The 19,655-nt window shown below is 44.5% G+C and overlaps 1 protein-coding gene across 1 annotated transcript in view; it reads left to right on the top strand.

Annotated features, from left to right (window-relative positions):
* KIAA2012 (KIAA2012 ortholog) overlaps positions 1 to 16,816 on the top strand; it is a 103,244-nt gene extending 86,428 nt beyond the window's left edge. The window contains exons 20-24 of the mRNA XM_032799440.2: positions 1,541 to 1,911; positions 5,275 to 5,477; positions 13,116 to 13,288; positions 15,007 to 15,226; positions 15,766 to 16,816. Coding sequence (XP_032655331.1) covers positions 1,541 to 1,911; positions 5,275 to 5,477; positions 13,116 to 13,288; positions 15,007 to 15,226; positions 15,766 to 15,925 — 1,127 coding nt within the window. The 3' untranslated portion in view covers positions 15,926 to 16,816. The remainder of the gene's footprint in view (positions 1 to 1,540; positions 1,912 to 5,274; positions 5,478 to 13,115; positions 13,289 to 15,006; positions 15,227 to 15,765) is intronic.
* Positions 16,817 to 19,655: the final 2,839 nt, after the last annotated feature.

The raw sequence follows: 19,655 nt of genomic DNA, 5'->3' as shown, positions 1-19,655 counted from the left end.
GGAGATCTGGAAAAAATATCACCAGGAGCAGAATATTAGAACCAAGATCTGCCATGCAGAACTGAAAAGATAATATTTTTTATGGTGCTTTTGTTTTGCTCTCTGCTCTGTAGCTCAAAAGGTCCAAGGGAGATTCTGGCATTCAGTTCTTATTTTTAGATGTATGATCAGTTTTTATTAAGATTAATTCTTGCTATTTAGCATTGAATCAGCTAAGGCTAGCAGTCACTGCAGCAGCAAATAGCTGTGTTGTAACCATGCATACCTAGAAGGAAATATCTTCTGTTTTGCCAGAAGGAAATAATTGTATGTAGTTATGCAAGTAGACAGGGTTTGTAGCTAGATTTTTCCTCCAAGGGTGATTTCAGTGTAGCAGAAAAGAAACATCCATACTGAGAGGTGCACATACATAGTAACTGCTCTTCTTTTTTCATGTTATTTCTACATTATTACTATTTGTATTATAGTAGCACCTAGGGACTGAGGTTCTCATTTTGCTATTCACTGTACACAGATTAGCTGCCTGCCTTCAAGATCTTATACTGCAAATAGACAAAGGAGTGGAGGCAGGACAGAAAGAGTAAGTGACTTGTCCAAGGTTATAAAGCAGGTCAATGGCAGAGCTAGGAATAGAACCCAGGTCTATTGGATCCCATTCCAGTGCCCCATCCATTAGATCACACTGTCTTTTATCATTTGTTCACAACAAGAGAGAATGCACCTAAAAATATCAACATCAGCATTTTATTATAATTTTTGTCTAGAGAGAGAAGGCCTCTAGCAACACCTTAAGAAAAGAAAAATACAACTAATGCAGTAATTATGATTGCTGTTTGATACAAGAATAATAATTAGATAGTAAACTACAGTTGGCTGTCTCAAAATCTAATGAATTTCTGGATAATTGTTCTGATATTCATCTCTAAATATTGACAGAGCTATTTTCCTTATTTTTAATTTCATCATTGTAGTCAAAAAAGGTATAATGTTTTGGCTCTTTTAAATTGACCTAAGCTAATCAGGAAACATGACAAAACCAGAAAAACAAGAGCACCAAATTCTTCTTTTCAAAATCACTAAATTCTGTGCAAGAGGGAAATGTTCACGTCTAAAATGAGCTTTTAGAAAAAAGTTATGTATCATACCTAACATTTACACTGCCTGCCAATAAACTAAGACCACCTCCCTATAATAAAAATATGGAATAGATTTTCCTATGGATTTAAGTACTTGCATTGTAGATGGGCACATACCAATATTGCAATTAGTTGTCCGACAACTGGAAAACATTCTGGAACTTGATTAGAGATCAGGTTACAGTGGACTGGCTATATAAGCTGACACCAGAGTATGTGTGCAGGAATAAAAATTTGACTGCTTTTGGAGGGGAACGTTCTGGGTCCTTGCCACAGCCCCAGGGCTGGACCACTTCTGTGCCCCTGCTGATTATTGAAGGGGCCCATGCCCCTTCTTGCCTCCCCTCTTTGTGCACGCCCTTGGCTGACACAAATTGAGATTTGAATTAATTGTGTTCTTACAGGAAAACCAAGAGAGAAAAAGGTTGATGAGAAAAGAACATCCTCTCTCAGGAAAAAGACTACTGGAGTCAAAAGACCAGAGACCATCCAAGAACCAAAGCATAAGGAAGGAGGGCAGCAAGCAGAAGCAGCAGATCAGAGCAGTGCAGCTGCTGGAGATGAGGAGTTACTTGATGACAGGAGCCCTTCTCCCTTCAGCTCTCCTATTAAAGACCATTTGCTCCCTCCGGAGAGCCCTCAGTTGTGTTTTGAGCATTATGACAGTCCTTCTGGTTCTAGTCCAGTTCACGAAAAATTTATTCGGACTCACCCAATAATCACCACAGTTAGTGGCACTGAATTGGACACAGGCATAAGCAATGAGGTCTCAGAGGTAAGAACAGGGGTTTTCCTTTATGGTCAGAGATAGGGAAGAATGATTCACTGAACTGCATCTTAAATTCTAGGACTGCAATAGGGACCTATCTGGTCTGGCGCACGGCCTGCTTCATCTTCCATGGTTCTCTCACCCTCAACACGGGTTGGCTACTGAGGTGACTTAGCCCTCTGGCCAGATCACAACAAGCACACCCCTTCCTGTGCATCAAGTCCAGACACAAAATAAAAATCTTCTGCCCCCGTCTCAAGGTGTGCCCAGCTTTGCCTTACAGAACACCTCCACAATTGCTCTTCTGCTCCAACTCTGGGCTCAGCTCCAGCCCTCTGGGGTTCTGCTCAGTCCCTCCAGCTTCCCCTTGATCACAGTGTCACCTCACTAGGTGGCAGTGCAGACTGTTTCTTAGTCCTCTGTAGTAGCTGAGGGAATCCACAAGCACACGCACCCTCTTCTACAGGCTCCCTGCTCTGGAAACCCAAAACAACTGGACTTACTGTCCATCCATCACTTCAGCTACTCTGACTCTTCTTCCAAAGGCTTATTTCTGACCTCCAGCCCTCCTGCCCACCCACCAGCCCATACACTCTTGAAAGAGTGGTGATTCCCAAGGCTGTTTTCCCTGTTTGGCTCCCCAATTGATTGAACAGTCAGCTGCTCATTTTCCTGCAGGCCTGCTCTTAGCCACAGGCTGCCCGATCATATGACTTTGCTCATTCCTCTACTTGGAGAGGCAAGTTCTCTAGTGCCGTGGTCCTCAGCCCAAACCCCTTAAAGAACCAGCTCATTGCTACCTTTTGGCTAGTGCAGGTCAGCAGGTTATTCACCTCAGGCAATCCCTGTCTATTACAGCAACAAGAAACACTTGATAAGATTTATGGCTGATGAACTTAGAACAAACAAAAGGAAATACAGCAGTAGAGTCAGCTTTGTGGGCCTCACTGCCACCCAAGCATTAAATACTTTAACTAAGGAATTAAAAAGGCTGCTTAATATTATGACCAATAACATGTAATTACATTTACTGCAGTAAATATAACAAATACTTCACCTTCCTGCTATGGGGAAGAAAGCACTACCTTGGCTGCTCTTCTAAAACAGTCATCCTCAGTTTGGTAGGAGATGCTTGGGGAAAATGGAAGGATATGACATCAATTAATCCTCTCCTTCTGGGTCAAACAGGCTCATTTGTCCTTTCCCCAATGTCATCTGTGATCTGCCCCCTTGATGAGAGTTCTACCCTCTCTGGAAGCCCTGGCATGGGGCCTATAAACAGGTCAACACCAAGCCTTGAGCATAGCCCCAGACTGTATTGTCCCAGGCTTTCTCCTTCTCGTTTCACCCCTCCCAGGTTCTTCTAGTTTGTTTCTTGATGGGCCTTTCCCACAGCCCCCCACGTTCTCTTAGTGGAAAACACTGCACTAGGTTTCAGGCCAGATATCTATCAATCAACCTCTCTGACTCACACGTCTGAGTGTTGCTTATGTTCCTTGGCAGGCCTTCCCACTTCCCAGCATGCTATGTAGTAGCCTACAGTCCTATAATCAGAATGCCAGTCTTTCAAGAGCCAGAACTCAGAGAGAGGATGAGCAGGCCCAGGCCTGTCCTTAAAGGAATAGTAGATCAAGTGATTGTGAAGAATAACTGAATCTTGTGCTTCAACAGGGGTGCAGACAACCTTTTTTATTTGGAGAGGCTAGAGTTAAAAAATATTAGCTGTTATCTATCACTTAATGAGTAGTTTTGTACCATAACTAAATTTGTCCACTTTTAACAGAGAGAGATGAACAAGCTTCTGTTCCAAATTCAGTGTTTCCTTTATTTATTAATGCAATCTCTAATATTTTTGGGGAGGCAAAGCCTCACTGAGCCCCCAGCTGTCTGCACCAGAGGTGGGCAAACTATGGCCCGGGGGTCAGATCTGGCTGGCAAGCCATTATAAGCCAGCCTGCAAGCCACACCATGCTGCTTGGCCTCAGTCTGGTGTTCCAGCCGGGGCTCTGGGATGGGGCCGCACCACACAGCTCAGCCCCGCTCTGGTGGGGGCGCTGGGTCAGGGGCTGCTCTGGTGCTCCAGCCGGGGCATTGGGTCAGGGGGCGGACCACGTGGCTCCCAGAAGCCACAGCATGGCCCTGCTCTGGCTCCTACACGCTCTAATGGGAGCTGCAAGGACAGTACCTGCAGCTGGGGCAGCGTGCAGAGCCGCCTGGCTGCGTCTCCTCATAGGAGCCGGAGAAGGGACATACCACTGCTTCCGGGAGCCGTTTGAGATAAGTGCTGTTCAAAGCCTGCTCCCCCTGAGCCTCTCCCCATGCCCCAACCCCCAGCCCTGATCCCCCCTCCTGCTCTCCAAACCCCTTGCTCCCAGCCCCAAATGCCTCATCCCTAGCCCCACCCCAGAGCCACACCTCAACCCCAATTTTGTGAGCATTCATGGCCCACCATACAATTTCTATTCCCCGATGTGGCCCTAGGGCCAAAAAGTTTGCCCACTCCAGTCTACACCCATGTTGAAGATATCTTGATCATCATAGGGTCAGAAAAGACTCCCTTTCCCTAACCCATGTATAGTGCTGCACCAGTGCCTTATGAAGACGGTGGAGTCTCCTTAAAGCATCAGCTTTAGCTGATGCTACTGCCAGAAATTGGATAGTGGACCACTGGATTATCAAGTCCAATCTGGCATTGCAAATCTTACAATCCTATGTTACTGATGAGTGTTCAATTTATTCAGATCCTGGGTCCCAGTTTAGAAACTCTGTATCCTCAGACTTCAATGCTGAGACCTTTCATATCCTTCCATTTTTGTTGTAGGATTTTTACATTTGTTTTCATTATAACCATTCTTTTGCCTTGCAAATATGAGGCACATCATTCATATCAATTTCCTGACAATGCAAGACAACTGTTTTCAGTGTTTTGAAGTAAACCCATCCCTTTATCCTCCACCTTCCCAACAGATTTTTGGACAGTCAAAGCGTTCCCAAAGAAATAGAGAGGAGGTGGTATCAGAAATCTAAACTTGAGCCGGGCTTCATAGAATTTGGTTTACAACAGTGAAAAATCAGGGGAATGTAAACTATAGGGCAGCCTTGTGATAGTTATCAAATGTCATAATGCAAGGCACCTGCTAGGAGTCACCCATGGAGTGAGAGGAATATTTACTGTACAGAGTAAATGGCACAGGTAAAGTCAATCACATTAACAATGAGTGTCCCAGGTAAGGCAAATGTACCTTAGGATATGTAAATCTCATATAAAGTGCATCCATTTCAGGGACTGTGCGTTAACAATAGAACAAATGAACGAATCAGTAGAGTGCAAACTTTATTTAGTAGTGTCTTTTCCTTATATCCATTCAGGATCTCCCTAGAAATCAGCAAGAAGAGAAATTATCACGGGACAGAATGCGAGCAGAGAAGGCAGAGAGAAGACGGCTAGAGGTAGAGAGGAAAAGAAGGGAACAGGAGGAACAGAAATGGAAAGAGCAAGAGCAGCAGGAGCGTATGGAAAAAATGAAAGAAGAACTGGAACAGGAGCAGAAGAGAAGGGCAGAGGAGATGCGGTTAGTGGGGATAAGGTTCGAGATGGGAAAGGAAATATTTGGGTCTAATGGCAACATAAAAAGCATGATTGTTCTTTGCCATTTAAGGAACACATCAAGCACTTAAACCTCCAAACTCCATCTGCCCGTACATCAGGAAATACACCTCTCCAAATATCCCACTGCTCACACCAGGAACTCAGTAAGACATCTCAGGGTTGGGCATCCTCTTATACCAATACTCCCTGACTGCATTTCCAAACAGTAGAACAAGGCAGCACAGATATATAAAAGAAGGTTCCAGAATATCATTTTTTATAAAATAAAAAGTAGGGCGGTCAAGCAATTAAAAAAATTAATCACGATTAATTGCGCGTTTAAAGAAATTAATTGCAATTAATCGCACTGTTAAACAATAGAATACCATTTATTTAAATATTTTTGGATGTTTTCTACATTTTCGAATATATTGATTTCAATTACAAAACAGAATACAAAGTGTACAGTGTTCACTTTATATTTTTGATTACAAGTATTTGCACTGTAAAAAAAACAAAAGAAATAGTATTTTTCAATTCACCTAATATAGGTACTGTAGAGTAATCTCTTTATCATGAAAGTTGAACTTACAAATGTAGAATTATGTACCAAAAAATGCATTCAAAAATAAAACTATGTAAAATTTTAGAGCCTGCAAGTCCACCCAGTCCTACTTCTTGTTCAGCCAATCTCTCAAACAAGTTTGTTTACATTTGCAGGAGATAATGCTGCCCGCTTCTGATTTACGTCACCTGAAAGTGAGAACAGGCATTCTCATGGCATTGTTGTAGCCAGCATTGGAAGATATTTACATACCAGATGCGCAAAAGAGTCATATGTCCCTTCATGCTTCAACCACGGTTCCAGGGGACATGCATCCATACTGATAATGGGTTCTGCTAGATAACAATCCAAAGTAGCGCAGACCGATGCATGTTCATTTTCATTATCTGAGTCAAATGCCACCAGCAGAGGGCTGATTTTCTTTTTTGGTGGTTCGGGTTCTGTAGTTTCTGCATCGGAGTGTTGCTTTTTTAAGACTTCTGAAAGTATGCACCACAGCTGATCCCTCTCAGATTTTGGATGGCACTTCAGATTCTTTCACCTTGAGTCAAGTGCTGTAGCTATCTTTAGAAATCTCACATTGGTACCTTCTTTGCATGTTGTCAAATCTGCAGTAAATGTTCTTTAAACGGACAACATGTGCTGGGTCATCATTCAAGACTGCTATAACATGAAATATATGGCAGAATGCGGGTAAAACACAGAGCAGGAGACATTCAATTCTCCCAAGAAGTTCAGTCATGTTTAATTAACATTTTTTTTTTTTAAATAAGCATCATCACCATGGAAGCATGTCTCCTGGAATGGTGGCTGAAGCATGAAGGAACATACAAATGTTTAGCATATCTGGCATGTAAATACCTCACAATGCCAGCTACAAAAGTGCCATGAGAACGCCTGTTCTCACTTTCTGGTGACATTGTAAATAAGAAGCAAGCAGCATTATTTCCTGTAAATGTAAACAAACTTGTTTGTCTTAGGGATTGGCTGAACAAGAAGTAGGACTGAGTGGACTTGTACACGCTGAAGTTTTACATTGTTTTATTTTTGAGTGCAGTTATGTAACAAAAAAGCTACATTTGTAAATTGCACTTTCACGACAGAGATTACACTACAGTACTTGTATGAGATGAACTGAAAAATACCATTTTATCATTTTTACAGTGCAAATATTTGTAATAAATAATGCACACTGATTTCAATTACATATATGAAAATGTAGAAAAACATCCAAACTATTTACTAAATTTCAATTGGCATTCTATCGTTTAACAGTGCAATTAAAACTGAGATTAATCGCGATTTTTTTGAGTTAATCGCATGAGTTAACTGCGATTAATCAACAGCCTTAATATAAAGTGAAGCCAACGAGCCTGTGACACCCATGACAGAGTCATTGCTTTATTCATTACTATAAAATTATTCAAGGCTATCATGAACTCACCAGAATAGAGGGAACCAGTAATAGCCCTTAGGGCATTTTCATCTCTACAGCCATCCTCCTTAAAAAAAATTAAGGGAGTTGAATCATGCCCCCTAGACCTGCACACGGATTTGCCTCTGCCTGACTGGCGATGTGCTGTGCCGTCTCCACAGCATCATCTATGGAAACATGGGAGCTCTGAGGGCTCAATGATCCACCAGTGGGGAGGGAGCAGAGGGAAATTGCTATGAGTACACATCTTCCAGCAAGGAAACCACAGGAAAGTTATACAGCTCTTGGGGCTACAGAGGTTTTACTTTTCTGTGCTAGCCCTCTGTGCAAGAGGACCCCATCCCTCAACCCTTTAGGGAGAGTTATGGGAGCAGCCCTGGCCAGTATCGCTCCATTGGGAGCCAGGAGAGGTTAGGGAGCTCCAATGTCAATGCACAGTTGCAGGGTCTCTCTGTGCTGATCTCTGAGATTGAGATCTGTAAGGTATGGGAGATGGACCTCCTGCTTCTTCCCATACCCTCAGCAGAATTCACTGGAAGCCTGCCAAGGAGGGATGTTGCTGTTTTCTTTCCCTCCAGTTGAATGATGACTTTAAGAGGAACTGGACAGAAAGGGTCAAGTTTCAGGAGAAACATTCATCCATGTGGGAGGGAACTAGAGGCTCCCCTGAATGCAAAGCTAGGCCCCAGTTGGTTCTTGCGTGTAGCTCAGAGACACGCAGCAATGCCTCAGCATTTTCAAGCCCCATATCTTACAACGCTGCCTGTTTGCTGCATCACTGACTGCTAACGAAACAGGATGGCAGTGATTCAGCTGCAGCAGCTGTCATCACAAGCTACAGTGCATTGGATGAAGCCCCCAGGAACCCTGGATTTTGCAGACAAGAACTTAGCCCTGGCATGGAGCTGGAGGAAGCAGGAGTTTGAGCTGCACATAGATCCAGTCATGTGGGAAGAGAGCAAAAGCAGGAAAGTAAAACTCTTATTTTATCTCATGGGGGGAAGGGGTAGATGAGGTAAGAGAGGTATGTGCCAGGCTGAAGCACACAGTGCTTCCAGGTACCTATTGTTCTCCTAAGTGCAATGAAACTCTGGAACAGTCCTTTATGGAAGGATGAGAGACTGGCTGATCTTAGGATAACCAACAGAAGAATGAGCCTTTACTGCCACACAACCTTCCTACCCAGCCATGGAGAAGGTTGGAGTGGATTTATTTACCTTTTAGGGGAAAAAAGGTTTTAGTTACAATAGATTACTAGTCCAACTTCTGAGAGGTGGCTACTTTGATATGAGAGAAAGGGAAGTGATTTGCAAATTAAAGGTTCATTTTGCAAGATATGACATTCCAGACACAATATGTGCCAATAACAGACCTCAATTTACCTTTCAAAAACTCAAGAAATGTATTTGATCATGGGCATTTGACGATCACAACACTTCCCTAACATAGCCACTGAGCAGCTGGAAAGTGGAGTCAGCTGTAAAAACGGCAAAGAGACTATTACATAAGGCCATTTCCACAGGGTCAGATCCCTGCCTAACACTCTAAGCACACAGGAATAATCCAGTGCAGGCCCCAATGGGGCACAATCTTTGCTGTTGATGAGGACACCACTGCTGTGAAATTGAGACGGTTGATTATCAAAGGATGTAAATGATTAATTACAAGCAATCAGCTAAAGATCTACCAGCTCTGGAAGAGGGCATTGCAGTGTGCATCCAACCTACAGAAAGGCACAGGAAAGGATGGATTAAAGGAGTCATGTAGTGGCTCCCAGGTCACACAAGGGGCTCACAAGTCTCCAGACACAGAAACAGGTGACACTGAAATAATGTGTCCAGATCCAGTCATCCTGAAGCAAACAACACTATATTTATACAGCACTCATCATTGTGGTATCTAAGCACTTGTATCAAGGACTGCATATCTATTTGACTTAGGGTTGCCAGGTGTCCGGTTTTCGAACGGAACGCCCAGTTGAAAAGCGACCCTGGTGGCTTAGGTCAGCACCGTCAACCGGGCCATTAGAAGTCCGGTCGGCGATGCTGCAGGGCTAAGGCAGGCTAGTCCCTACCTGTCCTGGGACTGCGCTGCGCCCCAGAAGTGGCCAGCAGTTCTGGCTCCTAGGCGAGGGAGCCTGGAGACTCTCTGAGCTGCCCCTGCCCACACTCCTATTAGCCAAGAACTGTGGCCAATGGGAGTTGGGGGGATGGGTGCCTGCAGGCAAGAGCAGTGCACAGAGACTCCTGGCCCTCCCCGCCTAGGAGCTGGACCTGCTAGCTGCTTCTGGGGCACAGTATGGAGCCAGGACAGGCAGGAAGCCTGTCTTAGCCCCACTCCACTGTAGACCAGGAGCCACCCAAAGTAAGCCCACGCTCCAACCCCCTGCCCCAGCCTTGAGCCTCCCCAACCCTCAAGCCCCCTCCTGTACCCCAAATCCCTCATCCCCAGCCCAGAACCCATGCCCCCTCTGGCACCCCAACCCTCTGCCTCAACCTACAGCCCCCCTCCAACACTCAGAATCCCTTGGGCCCCACCCCCCAGACTGGAGCCAACACCTGCACCCCAAACCACTCATCCCCAGCCCAGAGCCCATACCCCCTCCCGCAACCGCACCCCTCACCTCAACCCGCAGCCCCCTCCTGCACTCCGAATGCCTTGAACCCACCCCCGCAGCCCAGAGCCCCCTTCTGCACCCCAAGCCCCTCATCCCCTGCCCCAGCCCAGAGCCCACACCCCCAGCCCAGAGCTTGTACCCCCTCCCACACCCCAGCTCCCTGCCTCAACTCACAGCCCCCTCTCACATTCCTCAGCCCCACTTCCCAGCCTGAGCCCCTCCTGCACCCAAAACCCCTCATCTCCATTCCAGAGCCCACACCCCCAGCCCCATTTCATTCAATTCTGCCTGCTTGTTGTATCACTTATTGCTAGTGGAACACCTCCCAGCGCTTCTCCATAGGTTTTCTCATGAGGACAAGGCCACCATCTGAGCCTTTTAGGGTATGTCTACACAAGGATAAAAAACCTGCAGCTGGCTCCGGTCAACTAGTCCAGGTTGAAGGGCTCAGGGTCTGGGGTTGAAAAATTGCTGAGTAGACATGCAGGCTCAGGCTGGTACCTTGAGAGGGAGGAGGGTCCCAGAGCTCAGTCTCCAGCCCCAAAGGTCTACACAGCGATTTTTCAGCCTCACAGTCCAAGCCCCACCAGACTGAGTCAGCTGACCCAGGCCAGCCATGCCCCAGGGATAGCTCAGTGGTTTGAGCATTGGCCTGCTAAACCCAGGGTTGTGAATCCAATCCTTGAGGGGGCCATTTAGGAATCTGGGCAAAAAATCTGTCTGGGGATTGGTCCTGCTTGGAGCAGGGGGCTGGACTAGATGACCTCCTGAGGTCCCTTCCAACTCTGATATTCTATGTAGACACATACTTAAAATCATATAGATGCCAGTAGAGAGACTGATATGGTGGCATTCTGGAAGGGCCAGAGGAAGCCTGCAGTTACTCCCTTCTTTTAAACAGCTGATAGAAGGGAAATAATTCCTTCCACTGACTACACTTCAGAAGTATGCGTGGAGGAGGATTGGGAAGACTCTGGGTTATTGCAATTATTGGAGAGGGAAGATACTTTAGCTGGGTGTTTTACAGCTGTTTCATATGTATAGTAAATATCACACAAACGAAGCATCCTATACCTCAGGAATAAAGGAGAAATTCAAGAGGCACAATACCAGTTAGAAGGGAAAGACAGGCAACCTACAGCAGACAGCTACAACATGGCCTTCGTGGGGTTGCAGCTGTCTCTCTCTCCCACATTGAAAGGGCCTGCTGACAGACAGGCGTAAGCTCTGATAACATAGGTGAGCCTAAACTGGAAATCTAAGTTGTTAGCAGACAAAGAAACAGCATGTCTGATTCACCACTGCCTTGCCCCACCACATAGTCATTCTCACCAGTGCAAAATGATTGCTAAAGGGTAAAAATCTGAATGCTAAGGCAGATCTGAATGCCTTAAATTGTTTTGCACAGTTTCAACTTGTTTGTGGTTGTACAGTGTTCTAATCTGGTCTAGCTGGCCAGTGTGGAAGAGGCACAGCTGTGTTAAAATCTGGTTTAAAAGACATGTTCCAGCCAAGGTCTCAACTTGGGCCTGAGTACAGCTATTCTAATTCTAACAGTGCTTGGTCCTACACTGAATTTTACAATCCAGTTTGGTCACAGTCACTTTTAAACCATACTTAAACATGGTTGGTTGTCAGACACGTAAATGGATCCTGCTCTGCATTGCTACTGTGCTCCAAAGCCAACTTTCTCTGATCCTCATCTGCAGCATGGTGCATGATAAGGATGTTAAACAGAGGAAAAAATACGGTTCCATCAGCAACGGGGGAGGAGGCATGGGGAGAAAGACCTCTATGCAAGGCCTTGCAATTTGTTTCCCAGGTTAACCTGTTCCCAAAAATTGTAATACAAGAACAAGAGAACATAATTATATTAAAGCAGAAAAAAAGGGAACCTTTTTAATTCACTATATGATTAACCCATGGAACTCACTGCAATGGGATATTTTTGAGGCAAATAAGTAATTCAAGCATCTAATCAATTTAAAGTAACATCTACAGTTATAGGCAGCAAGGTGAAAATTACAGAGCTATCAATCTTTATACATCAGAACATAAGCTGATCACCAATTGAATTCAAGAAACAAGCCCCTTCTGCTACCTTCCCCCAGTCCCAATAATACATTTCTGCACAGCTAGGTGTATTAGTATGGGTTTTACACCTTCCTCAGGTATGTAGAACTGATTTTGGTCAGAAACATGATACAGTACCAGACTAACTAGACCACTGCTCTCTTCCCTAAGGGTAATTGCTATTGGTTTCTCATAGTTTTCTTTGGCTCCTAACTATTTGTCTCCATGTCCACTCCTACTTCAAAAGCCCTTGCTCAAGTCCTGATCACCTGTCACCTTGACGGTTGCATTTTCTTTCTTCTTCTTCTACAGCCTCCTGGACTTCTCAGTCTTCTCACGTTCATCCAAATCCTGTTGCAAAAACTGCCTATCTTGCCCACCACTCTGAGCATGTTCAAACCTTCTTCAAATCCCTGCACTGCCTTCCCCTTGCCTTTTGCATCCCATTTAAAGCCCTTGTCCCCACCTCCAGGACCCTGCACAACTTGGCTTGTTCCTCTTTGTTCATTTCCATTTGCTCCCTTTACTTTTACCATGCTAGCTCTCCCTAGGTGTCGTCCTCCCACTCTGGTCTCCATGCCTTCTTCCATCCCATGTGGCCCATGCACTTAGAACCCCCCACTCCTTAGTCTTGTCTCTCTCATATCCCTCTTTAAAACAGACTTCTTCTAGGAAGCTTAAAAACCCTCATCCACTCCTCAAAGGCAGATTAAATGAGACAGTAGAAACTATGGATTTAAAAAAAAAAATCTAAACAAATTTGTGGAACCAAGATGACACATCACTGATCAGCCACTTTGTCCTGTTTTAACCATCCCTTCTTCTACACTGTATTTATTTGTAGATCTTTGGGCCAGGAACCTGCTCTTCTTACGATCTGTAGTGTTCAGCAGGCCGTCGGTGCTCTATCAATTAATAATTTATGTTTCAGTTTACAGAAACAGGAGCTAGAAGAACAGCACCAGCGCCAGGAGGAAGAGGCAGCAAGGAAGCTACAACATGAGAAAGCAGCACAGGAACGTATCCGACAGCAGCAGGAGGAATATCGCAGAAAACTTCTGGAGCGGCAGAAGAAGAGACAGCAGGAGGAACAAGAACGTGCAGGTGCTCTAAAGAAGGACTAAAATTTACTGTATCTGCAGATAACTCACCCAGAAGGGTGGTTTTCTGGTGAAGGCACTGGACTCAGACTCAGGAGCTCCTGGCTCTGCCCTGGAATTCCTGAGACACCTTTGGCAAGTCTCATATTCCTCATCATCTGTACAATGGTGATGATGATAATACTCTCCTTCTTCATGGAGTGTTGAAAGAGCAAATTAACGTCTGTAAGGCACCCAGATACTACAATGATAGGGGCCATCTGTGTAAGACAGGAGCTTCTTCATTAAATTCCTCCATGGCTCTAGTAATAAGGGTTCCAGAGAAATTCACCACAGGTGGCCTAGTATCTAATGAGGCAGCAGAGAGATTTCTCAAGCAGTCCCCTTTGATCATAATACAGGAGAACCTGCTTGTGGTGGAGTGAAAATCCCAAATTGCATCAGTATAGTTGGAGAGAATTTCATGCCACCAGTGGTGGGGTCCATTGTTCTAATTCCTCTAGGAATATTTCATGCCAAGGAAACACTTACCATCCCTCATCTCCGTTCTGACTGAAAAGAAGCTGCCACTACTGTGTGGGTTGGTGAGAGGCAAAGGAATCCTTACCTTCTATTTTGGCTGCAGCTGCTGGAAGTTGAAGACAGCCTTCCAGCCACAGCTGAAAAGGGGAGCTTTGCCATATTGGCCCTCTCCGGTTACAGTGAAATTCAGCTTATAGTAAAGTTTTCTGGAATCATCATATCTTGTTTAATTACATAAAATCAACCGTGATGCACTCCAGTCCATTTGCTTGATATCAGCATTACTGTGAGAGGGAGTGGTTAGTTTCTGGGTTCTATTTCCAGCTTTGCCAATGATTTGCCCCCATAACCTTATGCAAGTCACTTAACCTCAATGTGCCTCATTACCCCTATTTTACAGATGGGGGAAATTAATATTTCATTACTCACAAGTGTCTTGTGATGATTAATATGTCAATTAAAGTTTGAAAAGCACTGTGAGATCTTGGAAGAAAGGCCCTACAGAAATACAAAGGTTGTGTTTGATGCCCAACTCTCAGGCAAGAGTAGAGAATGAAAAACTAGAACTGTCAAGCAATTAAAAAAAATAATTGTGATTAATCGTGAGATTTTAAAAGTTATCCGAGATTAGTTACTGTTTTAATCACAGTGTTACACAATAGTAGAATACCATTTATTTCAATATTTTGGGAGGTTTTCTATATATATAGGATCAGGGCTGGAGGTTCTGGGTTTCAGTCCTGCTCAGGGCTTCAGATGCTGTTAGGGCACGGGGCTTCATCCCCTCTCGAGGTGCGATGCAGGACTCTGGGTTGCAGCCTGGTGCAGGGCAGGGCTCAGGACGCAAGCCCCACCACCACCCGGGAAGCTGCGCCTAGGGCTACTTCAGCCTTGCCACTGCAACCGATGCCTCTTGCCCGCCCATGCTCCCTGGAGCCATATAATTACATGAGAATCTCAGTTTGACTTAAAAATTTAAGTAAGTGTTTAGCACTAATAGCTGAAAACAACTACTTGAAAATGTGCTGAATGAGAAGTTAAATTTAAAACAAAAAAAATCTGTTATAGGGGCCTGGGGTTTTTAACACTTGGGGTTGACAGTACTGCAACAGCAATATCATTTTGAGTTTTCAATACAGTTACCCATTTCCTAAATAGGAAATCTTTACAGCTACTAATTATCTGGTCATCCACCCCCAGAGGCAGAAAAACGCAGACAGAAAGAAAGGGAAACGTGGCTAGAGGTGGAACGACAACGGCTAGCAGAGATGGCAGAAGAAGAACGCCTGGAGTATAAGAAAAGGAAACAGGAGGAGGAGGAACAGGCAAGGCGTGAGGCCGAGGAAAGGAGGAAGAATGCGGAAGAGGCAGCTAGATTAGCTTTGGAGGAAGCAAAGACACAAGCACAACTTCTAGCCAGGTAAACACCCTTATTCAGAGAAGGAAATTATTCCTGCTGAAGAGTAACACATTAGTAGTTAACATCAGTCACCAACCTAAACAAAAACACTACTAGGGCTGGAACTATTTCAGTGAAAATATTTTCACTGGTTCACACTACTGGAATTCCAGGAACGAGCCTCAAATTCTAACGTTTGGTCTTGTATACTCTAGAACTCCAAATTACAAAATGATTCTTTGTGGTGTAAAAACTCAACCATGTTTTCATTGCGTCCCCAAACTGCGTCCTAAGGCTCTACTTGGATCCCAGGTTTTGAATAGTTCAGGGACTCAGCTAATATCCCATCTATACTACAAAAAGATGCATAGTGCCCAGGTTTCCCAATACAGATGAAATTGTTGTATGGCTGAAGTTACACCAGCAATGAATTTAAATTGCTGAGTTTATAATTATTTAGCAAAAATATTGACCTTGCCCACTCCTAATGAATCAAGGCACACTAGCTGCCTTCCTTTCATTTATCTCTAAATATTTTCATTAGCACTGTTTGTTTGCAGGCAAAGAGAAGCTCTGGAGCAGCACCTGCGATTCCAGAGGGAGTTGCTAGTGGAAGCCAGTGGACTGGAACATACACAGCAAATTTCACGGCCATGGGTTTATTCTTATTTTCAGCTGCTCCAAATGCTAGGCCTGGAGACAGCAAAAGAAAACACATAAATGCGAGGATACTGAGAGGAAGGGGTTATTGCAGTGGACTCTTCCAATTCACTGAATCCAATTAAGAGTTCTCGTGAACTCACCTGACCCAATGGGAAGTACAAAACATGGCCTAAGACTTCTCTATTTCTTCTTGGGGAGGCATTTTCTCTTCTAAATCCACTTCCCCAGTAGATAAGTACACTTTATATCCTCATCCAATAGGTGGGAAAGCAAGCAAGCATTCAGGATGCTATAGTTAACCAATAGACAACCTAATTAACAGCCTGAGTTAGCCCTACAGTCTCTGGTAGCCCTTGTAAGAGCAGACTTCTCCTACCCTGTGTCCGCTTCTCAGATTCTCAGGACCATTCTGTAGAAGCAGGGCAGTAGCTTTCCACAATCTTGTGGAGGGTATGAGGGCTTCTCTGACTTGCAGAAGGATCCTCAGGCCAACTAACTTACCTATGGTCATCAGATCCAGAAACAGCTAGATTTTATGCATATTAGCATCATGCAATCTCAAGAAGCCAACAAAGACGTCAAATAAAGACTGCTAGCACCAAGAGAACAACTCTTGTTTCCCAAAATCAGGTTAATCGTGTTTTCTTCTGCATTGTTTTCTTTTATAGCATGTAACAAAGTTAAATTTATATGTGCAAACCATACTGCACATTTTCAATAGATTTGACACAATATGTCATCAGACATATTTTTATGCCCTTGCTGAATTGGAGCTGGACTTCATTTAAATTAAATGTGCATTAACTACTAGTGCTAGAAGCAAAATAAACTGATTTACAGTACTTGAGCTTTCCTGAAAAAACAAATGGTAGAGTGGTATCTTAATGTACGTAGCTCCTTTAACCCTCCGTATATATTGCCTGTGGCTGATTCTTAATAAGCATGTCTGGCTGTGCACCGGCAATTCATAGTTTGCACTCACTGGACATACACAGCACAGATTTTTGAAAGTATTCCATATACAAAAATAACTTTCCCAATTTACATTCTTATAATGAAACAGTATCCACTTGCAAGCTTTTTCCACTGTATCTGTATGTTAGAAGACCTCAATTAATATCCTTATTTTACATAGATGCAGTGTGTGTTATAGGCTTTTAAAAACAATGTTTTAGATTTTGCGCAGGGTATACAATTATGAAGAGAGATTTTGAGTGGAAGGGCAGAATTTAGGTGATTCCTCCCCCTTCCCAGCAACATGCAAGCAAAGCCCAGTCCACCACTCTGGGTAAAAAACATCTGGATGCAGCTTGCATAAGAACTTATGAATTCTGTTTCTACAGAACTCCCTTTTCAGCCAGAAATGCTCCTTCCACATGCCCCCTAACTCCTTCCATGCAGCAAGGGGCCATGGAAAAACATGTCAAAACCACAAAACAGGTACCTGCATGTGATTACGTGGGAGAAACAAGATGGGTGATTATCTTTTTTGGATCAACTTTGGCTGATGAGAGGGACGAACATTTGAGTTTACAGAGAACTCTGTGAAACATACTCAGTGTCACAGCTAAATCCAAGGTGTAACATTGTTTAGCACAGATGAGCCTGGAAGTTTTAATTTGTAACTTTGCTAGATACTAAGAATCACAGACTGAAGAGACACTGGAACAGTGTCTATTATCTTCTTACTTGAAGCCTGGATTGAGTTTTCAAGATTAGTCTTGAGGAGGGGGGTGAGAAAGACTATAGCATACACTCCCCTAAATCTTCCCAACAGTGAAGCTCCAGTGATGGTTACAATGGTAGAGGAGTGTTAACTATAGGTTATCTAACTGCTCACAACAAGTCCGGATAAAACATGGTTGCCCAACAGCATCATAGTATGCAGTTGAAGGAAGAGGAAACTCCCAGTAGGAAATCTTAGGGGAAAAAAAAGTCTAATATAGAAAAGACCTCACCATTTCGTCTTCACTGGGTGAAGGAGAGAAGGCTATGTGCAGCAAGCTCTCCACCCAACTAAGACTCTCTAGCAGTCTCAAAAGAGGGTTCTATGCAGTCCCTCCTCACCTGAGAAGCGAATGTAAATCAGCATATAAAATGCAGATTGGGAGGAAAAAGGTCCAGCAGTTGGTATGCTAGCCTTGAAGTCAAGAGATCTGGGTACAATTCCCAGCTGTGCTACAGTCTCTCTCTGCCTCACTTCCTCCTCTGTAAAGCAGAAATAGTGGTAATTTCCTACCACACTGATGTTGTGAGGATGCATTTATTAGAAAGATAGAGAGGTGCTCAGATACTGCTGTTACAGAGGCATGGAAGTACCTCAGACATAGCTATATTTGGTATTCTGGAAAGCATATAGGAAACAGTATTTTGCTCCACCATATATTATATTGGTGATTTGTTCTTTTGAAGATCATTTTTCTTCTGGGAATCATTTGGTTAAACAGAACACTTAAAAAATTCCATATTCTCTCTTTTAAACCAAAATTTTAATATTTTAAAATAATTGTTTCGTGCAGCTAGGAGTACAAAAGAAGTGTACTACTAGATTGGAAAAGGGACACAAAGCACAAGCATGAAAGGAAATGTATTTATAACTGTACAGTGAGCTCCATAAAAAACCCTCAAAACCTATCTGTGAAAGTATAAAACATATTTTAGCAAAGTGGCAATGTAAATTGAGTTTTCATGAGAAGTGCTTGATGTAAAAACCTGCCAACTCAAGTCCTGTTTATTTGCACATCACATGGAGCACAGGCAGAGCAATGCATTTTTCTACACCGTCTTCCCAATCCACCTCCTACTTGAGCTGTAAGACCCATTTGAGTGTGACATTGAGTATGACCCATTCATAAATTGTGTGATGCACTGTTGAGATGGCCCAGGCAGGTACCTACAATGGTGGTACCTCTTGAGATGTGGATACCTGGTTAGGAATTGCAATGAGCCCACAACTCATTTTAGATAGGACACCATTCAAATATCAGATGGTAATTACTTTGGAGCACTATTGACCTGGACCATATGTAATGCAGTGATCTAGAGCAGGGGTGGGCAAACTATGGCCGGCTTTGGATCCAGCCCGTGTGATTGCCCCCTGCCCATGGCGCTGTGGGCCTCCCACCACTCTCAGAAGTGGATAGCACCACATCCCTGCAGTCCCCGGGCAGAGGGCTCCATGCATTTCCCCTGCCTTCAAGCCACACCCCCTGCAGCTCCTATTGGCCGAGAACGGGGAACCATGGCCAGTGGCAGCTTTGGGGGAGGTACCTGGAGGCGCAGCAAGAGCAGTGCACATAGAGCCCTCCGTCCCCTCCTCCCCCGCACGCCTCAGTGCTTCCTGGAACAGAGTGCGGCCGGCAGGCAGGGAGCCTGCTCTGGCCCTGGTGCACACCGCTGCCGCCCAGGAGCCGCTTTAGGTAAGCAACGCTGGGCCAGAGCCTGAACCCTGCCCCCCCAACTCCCTGTCCTACACACCCTGCCTGCACCACACCCCTCCTGCACCCCAATCCCCTGCCCTGAGTCCCCTCGTATGCTCCACACCCCTCCTGCACCCCAATCCCCTGCCTTGAGACCCCTCATACATCCTGTACCCCTGCTCTGCCCCAATCCCTTCCCTTGAGCCCCTTCCTGCACACTGCACCCCCTCCCACACCTCGCACTCCCTCCCGCACCCCAACCCCTGCTCTGGCTCTGCATACAATTTACCCACCCAGATGTGGCCCTCACCCAAAAAAGTTTGCCCACTCCTGACCTAGAGGGAAACAGTTAACTTTTTCTTTTTTTT

Source organism: Chelonoidis abingdonii, chromosome 10, assembly GCF_003597395.2.
Source record: "Chelonoidis abingdonii isolate Lonesome George chromosome 10, CheloAbing_2.0, whole genome shotgun sequence".
Classification (NCBI taxonomy): domain Eukaryota; kingdom Metazoa; phylum Chordata; order Testudines; family Testudinidae; genus Chelonoidis; species Chelonoidis abingdonii.
The sequence above is the reverse complement of the archived record's forward strand: the minus strand, read 5'-3'. Positions and strand labels throughout refer to the sequence as shown.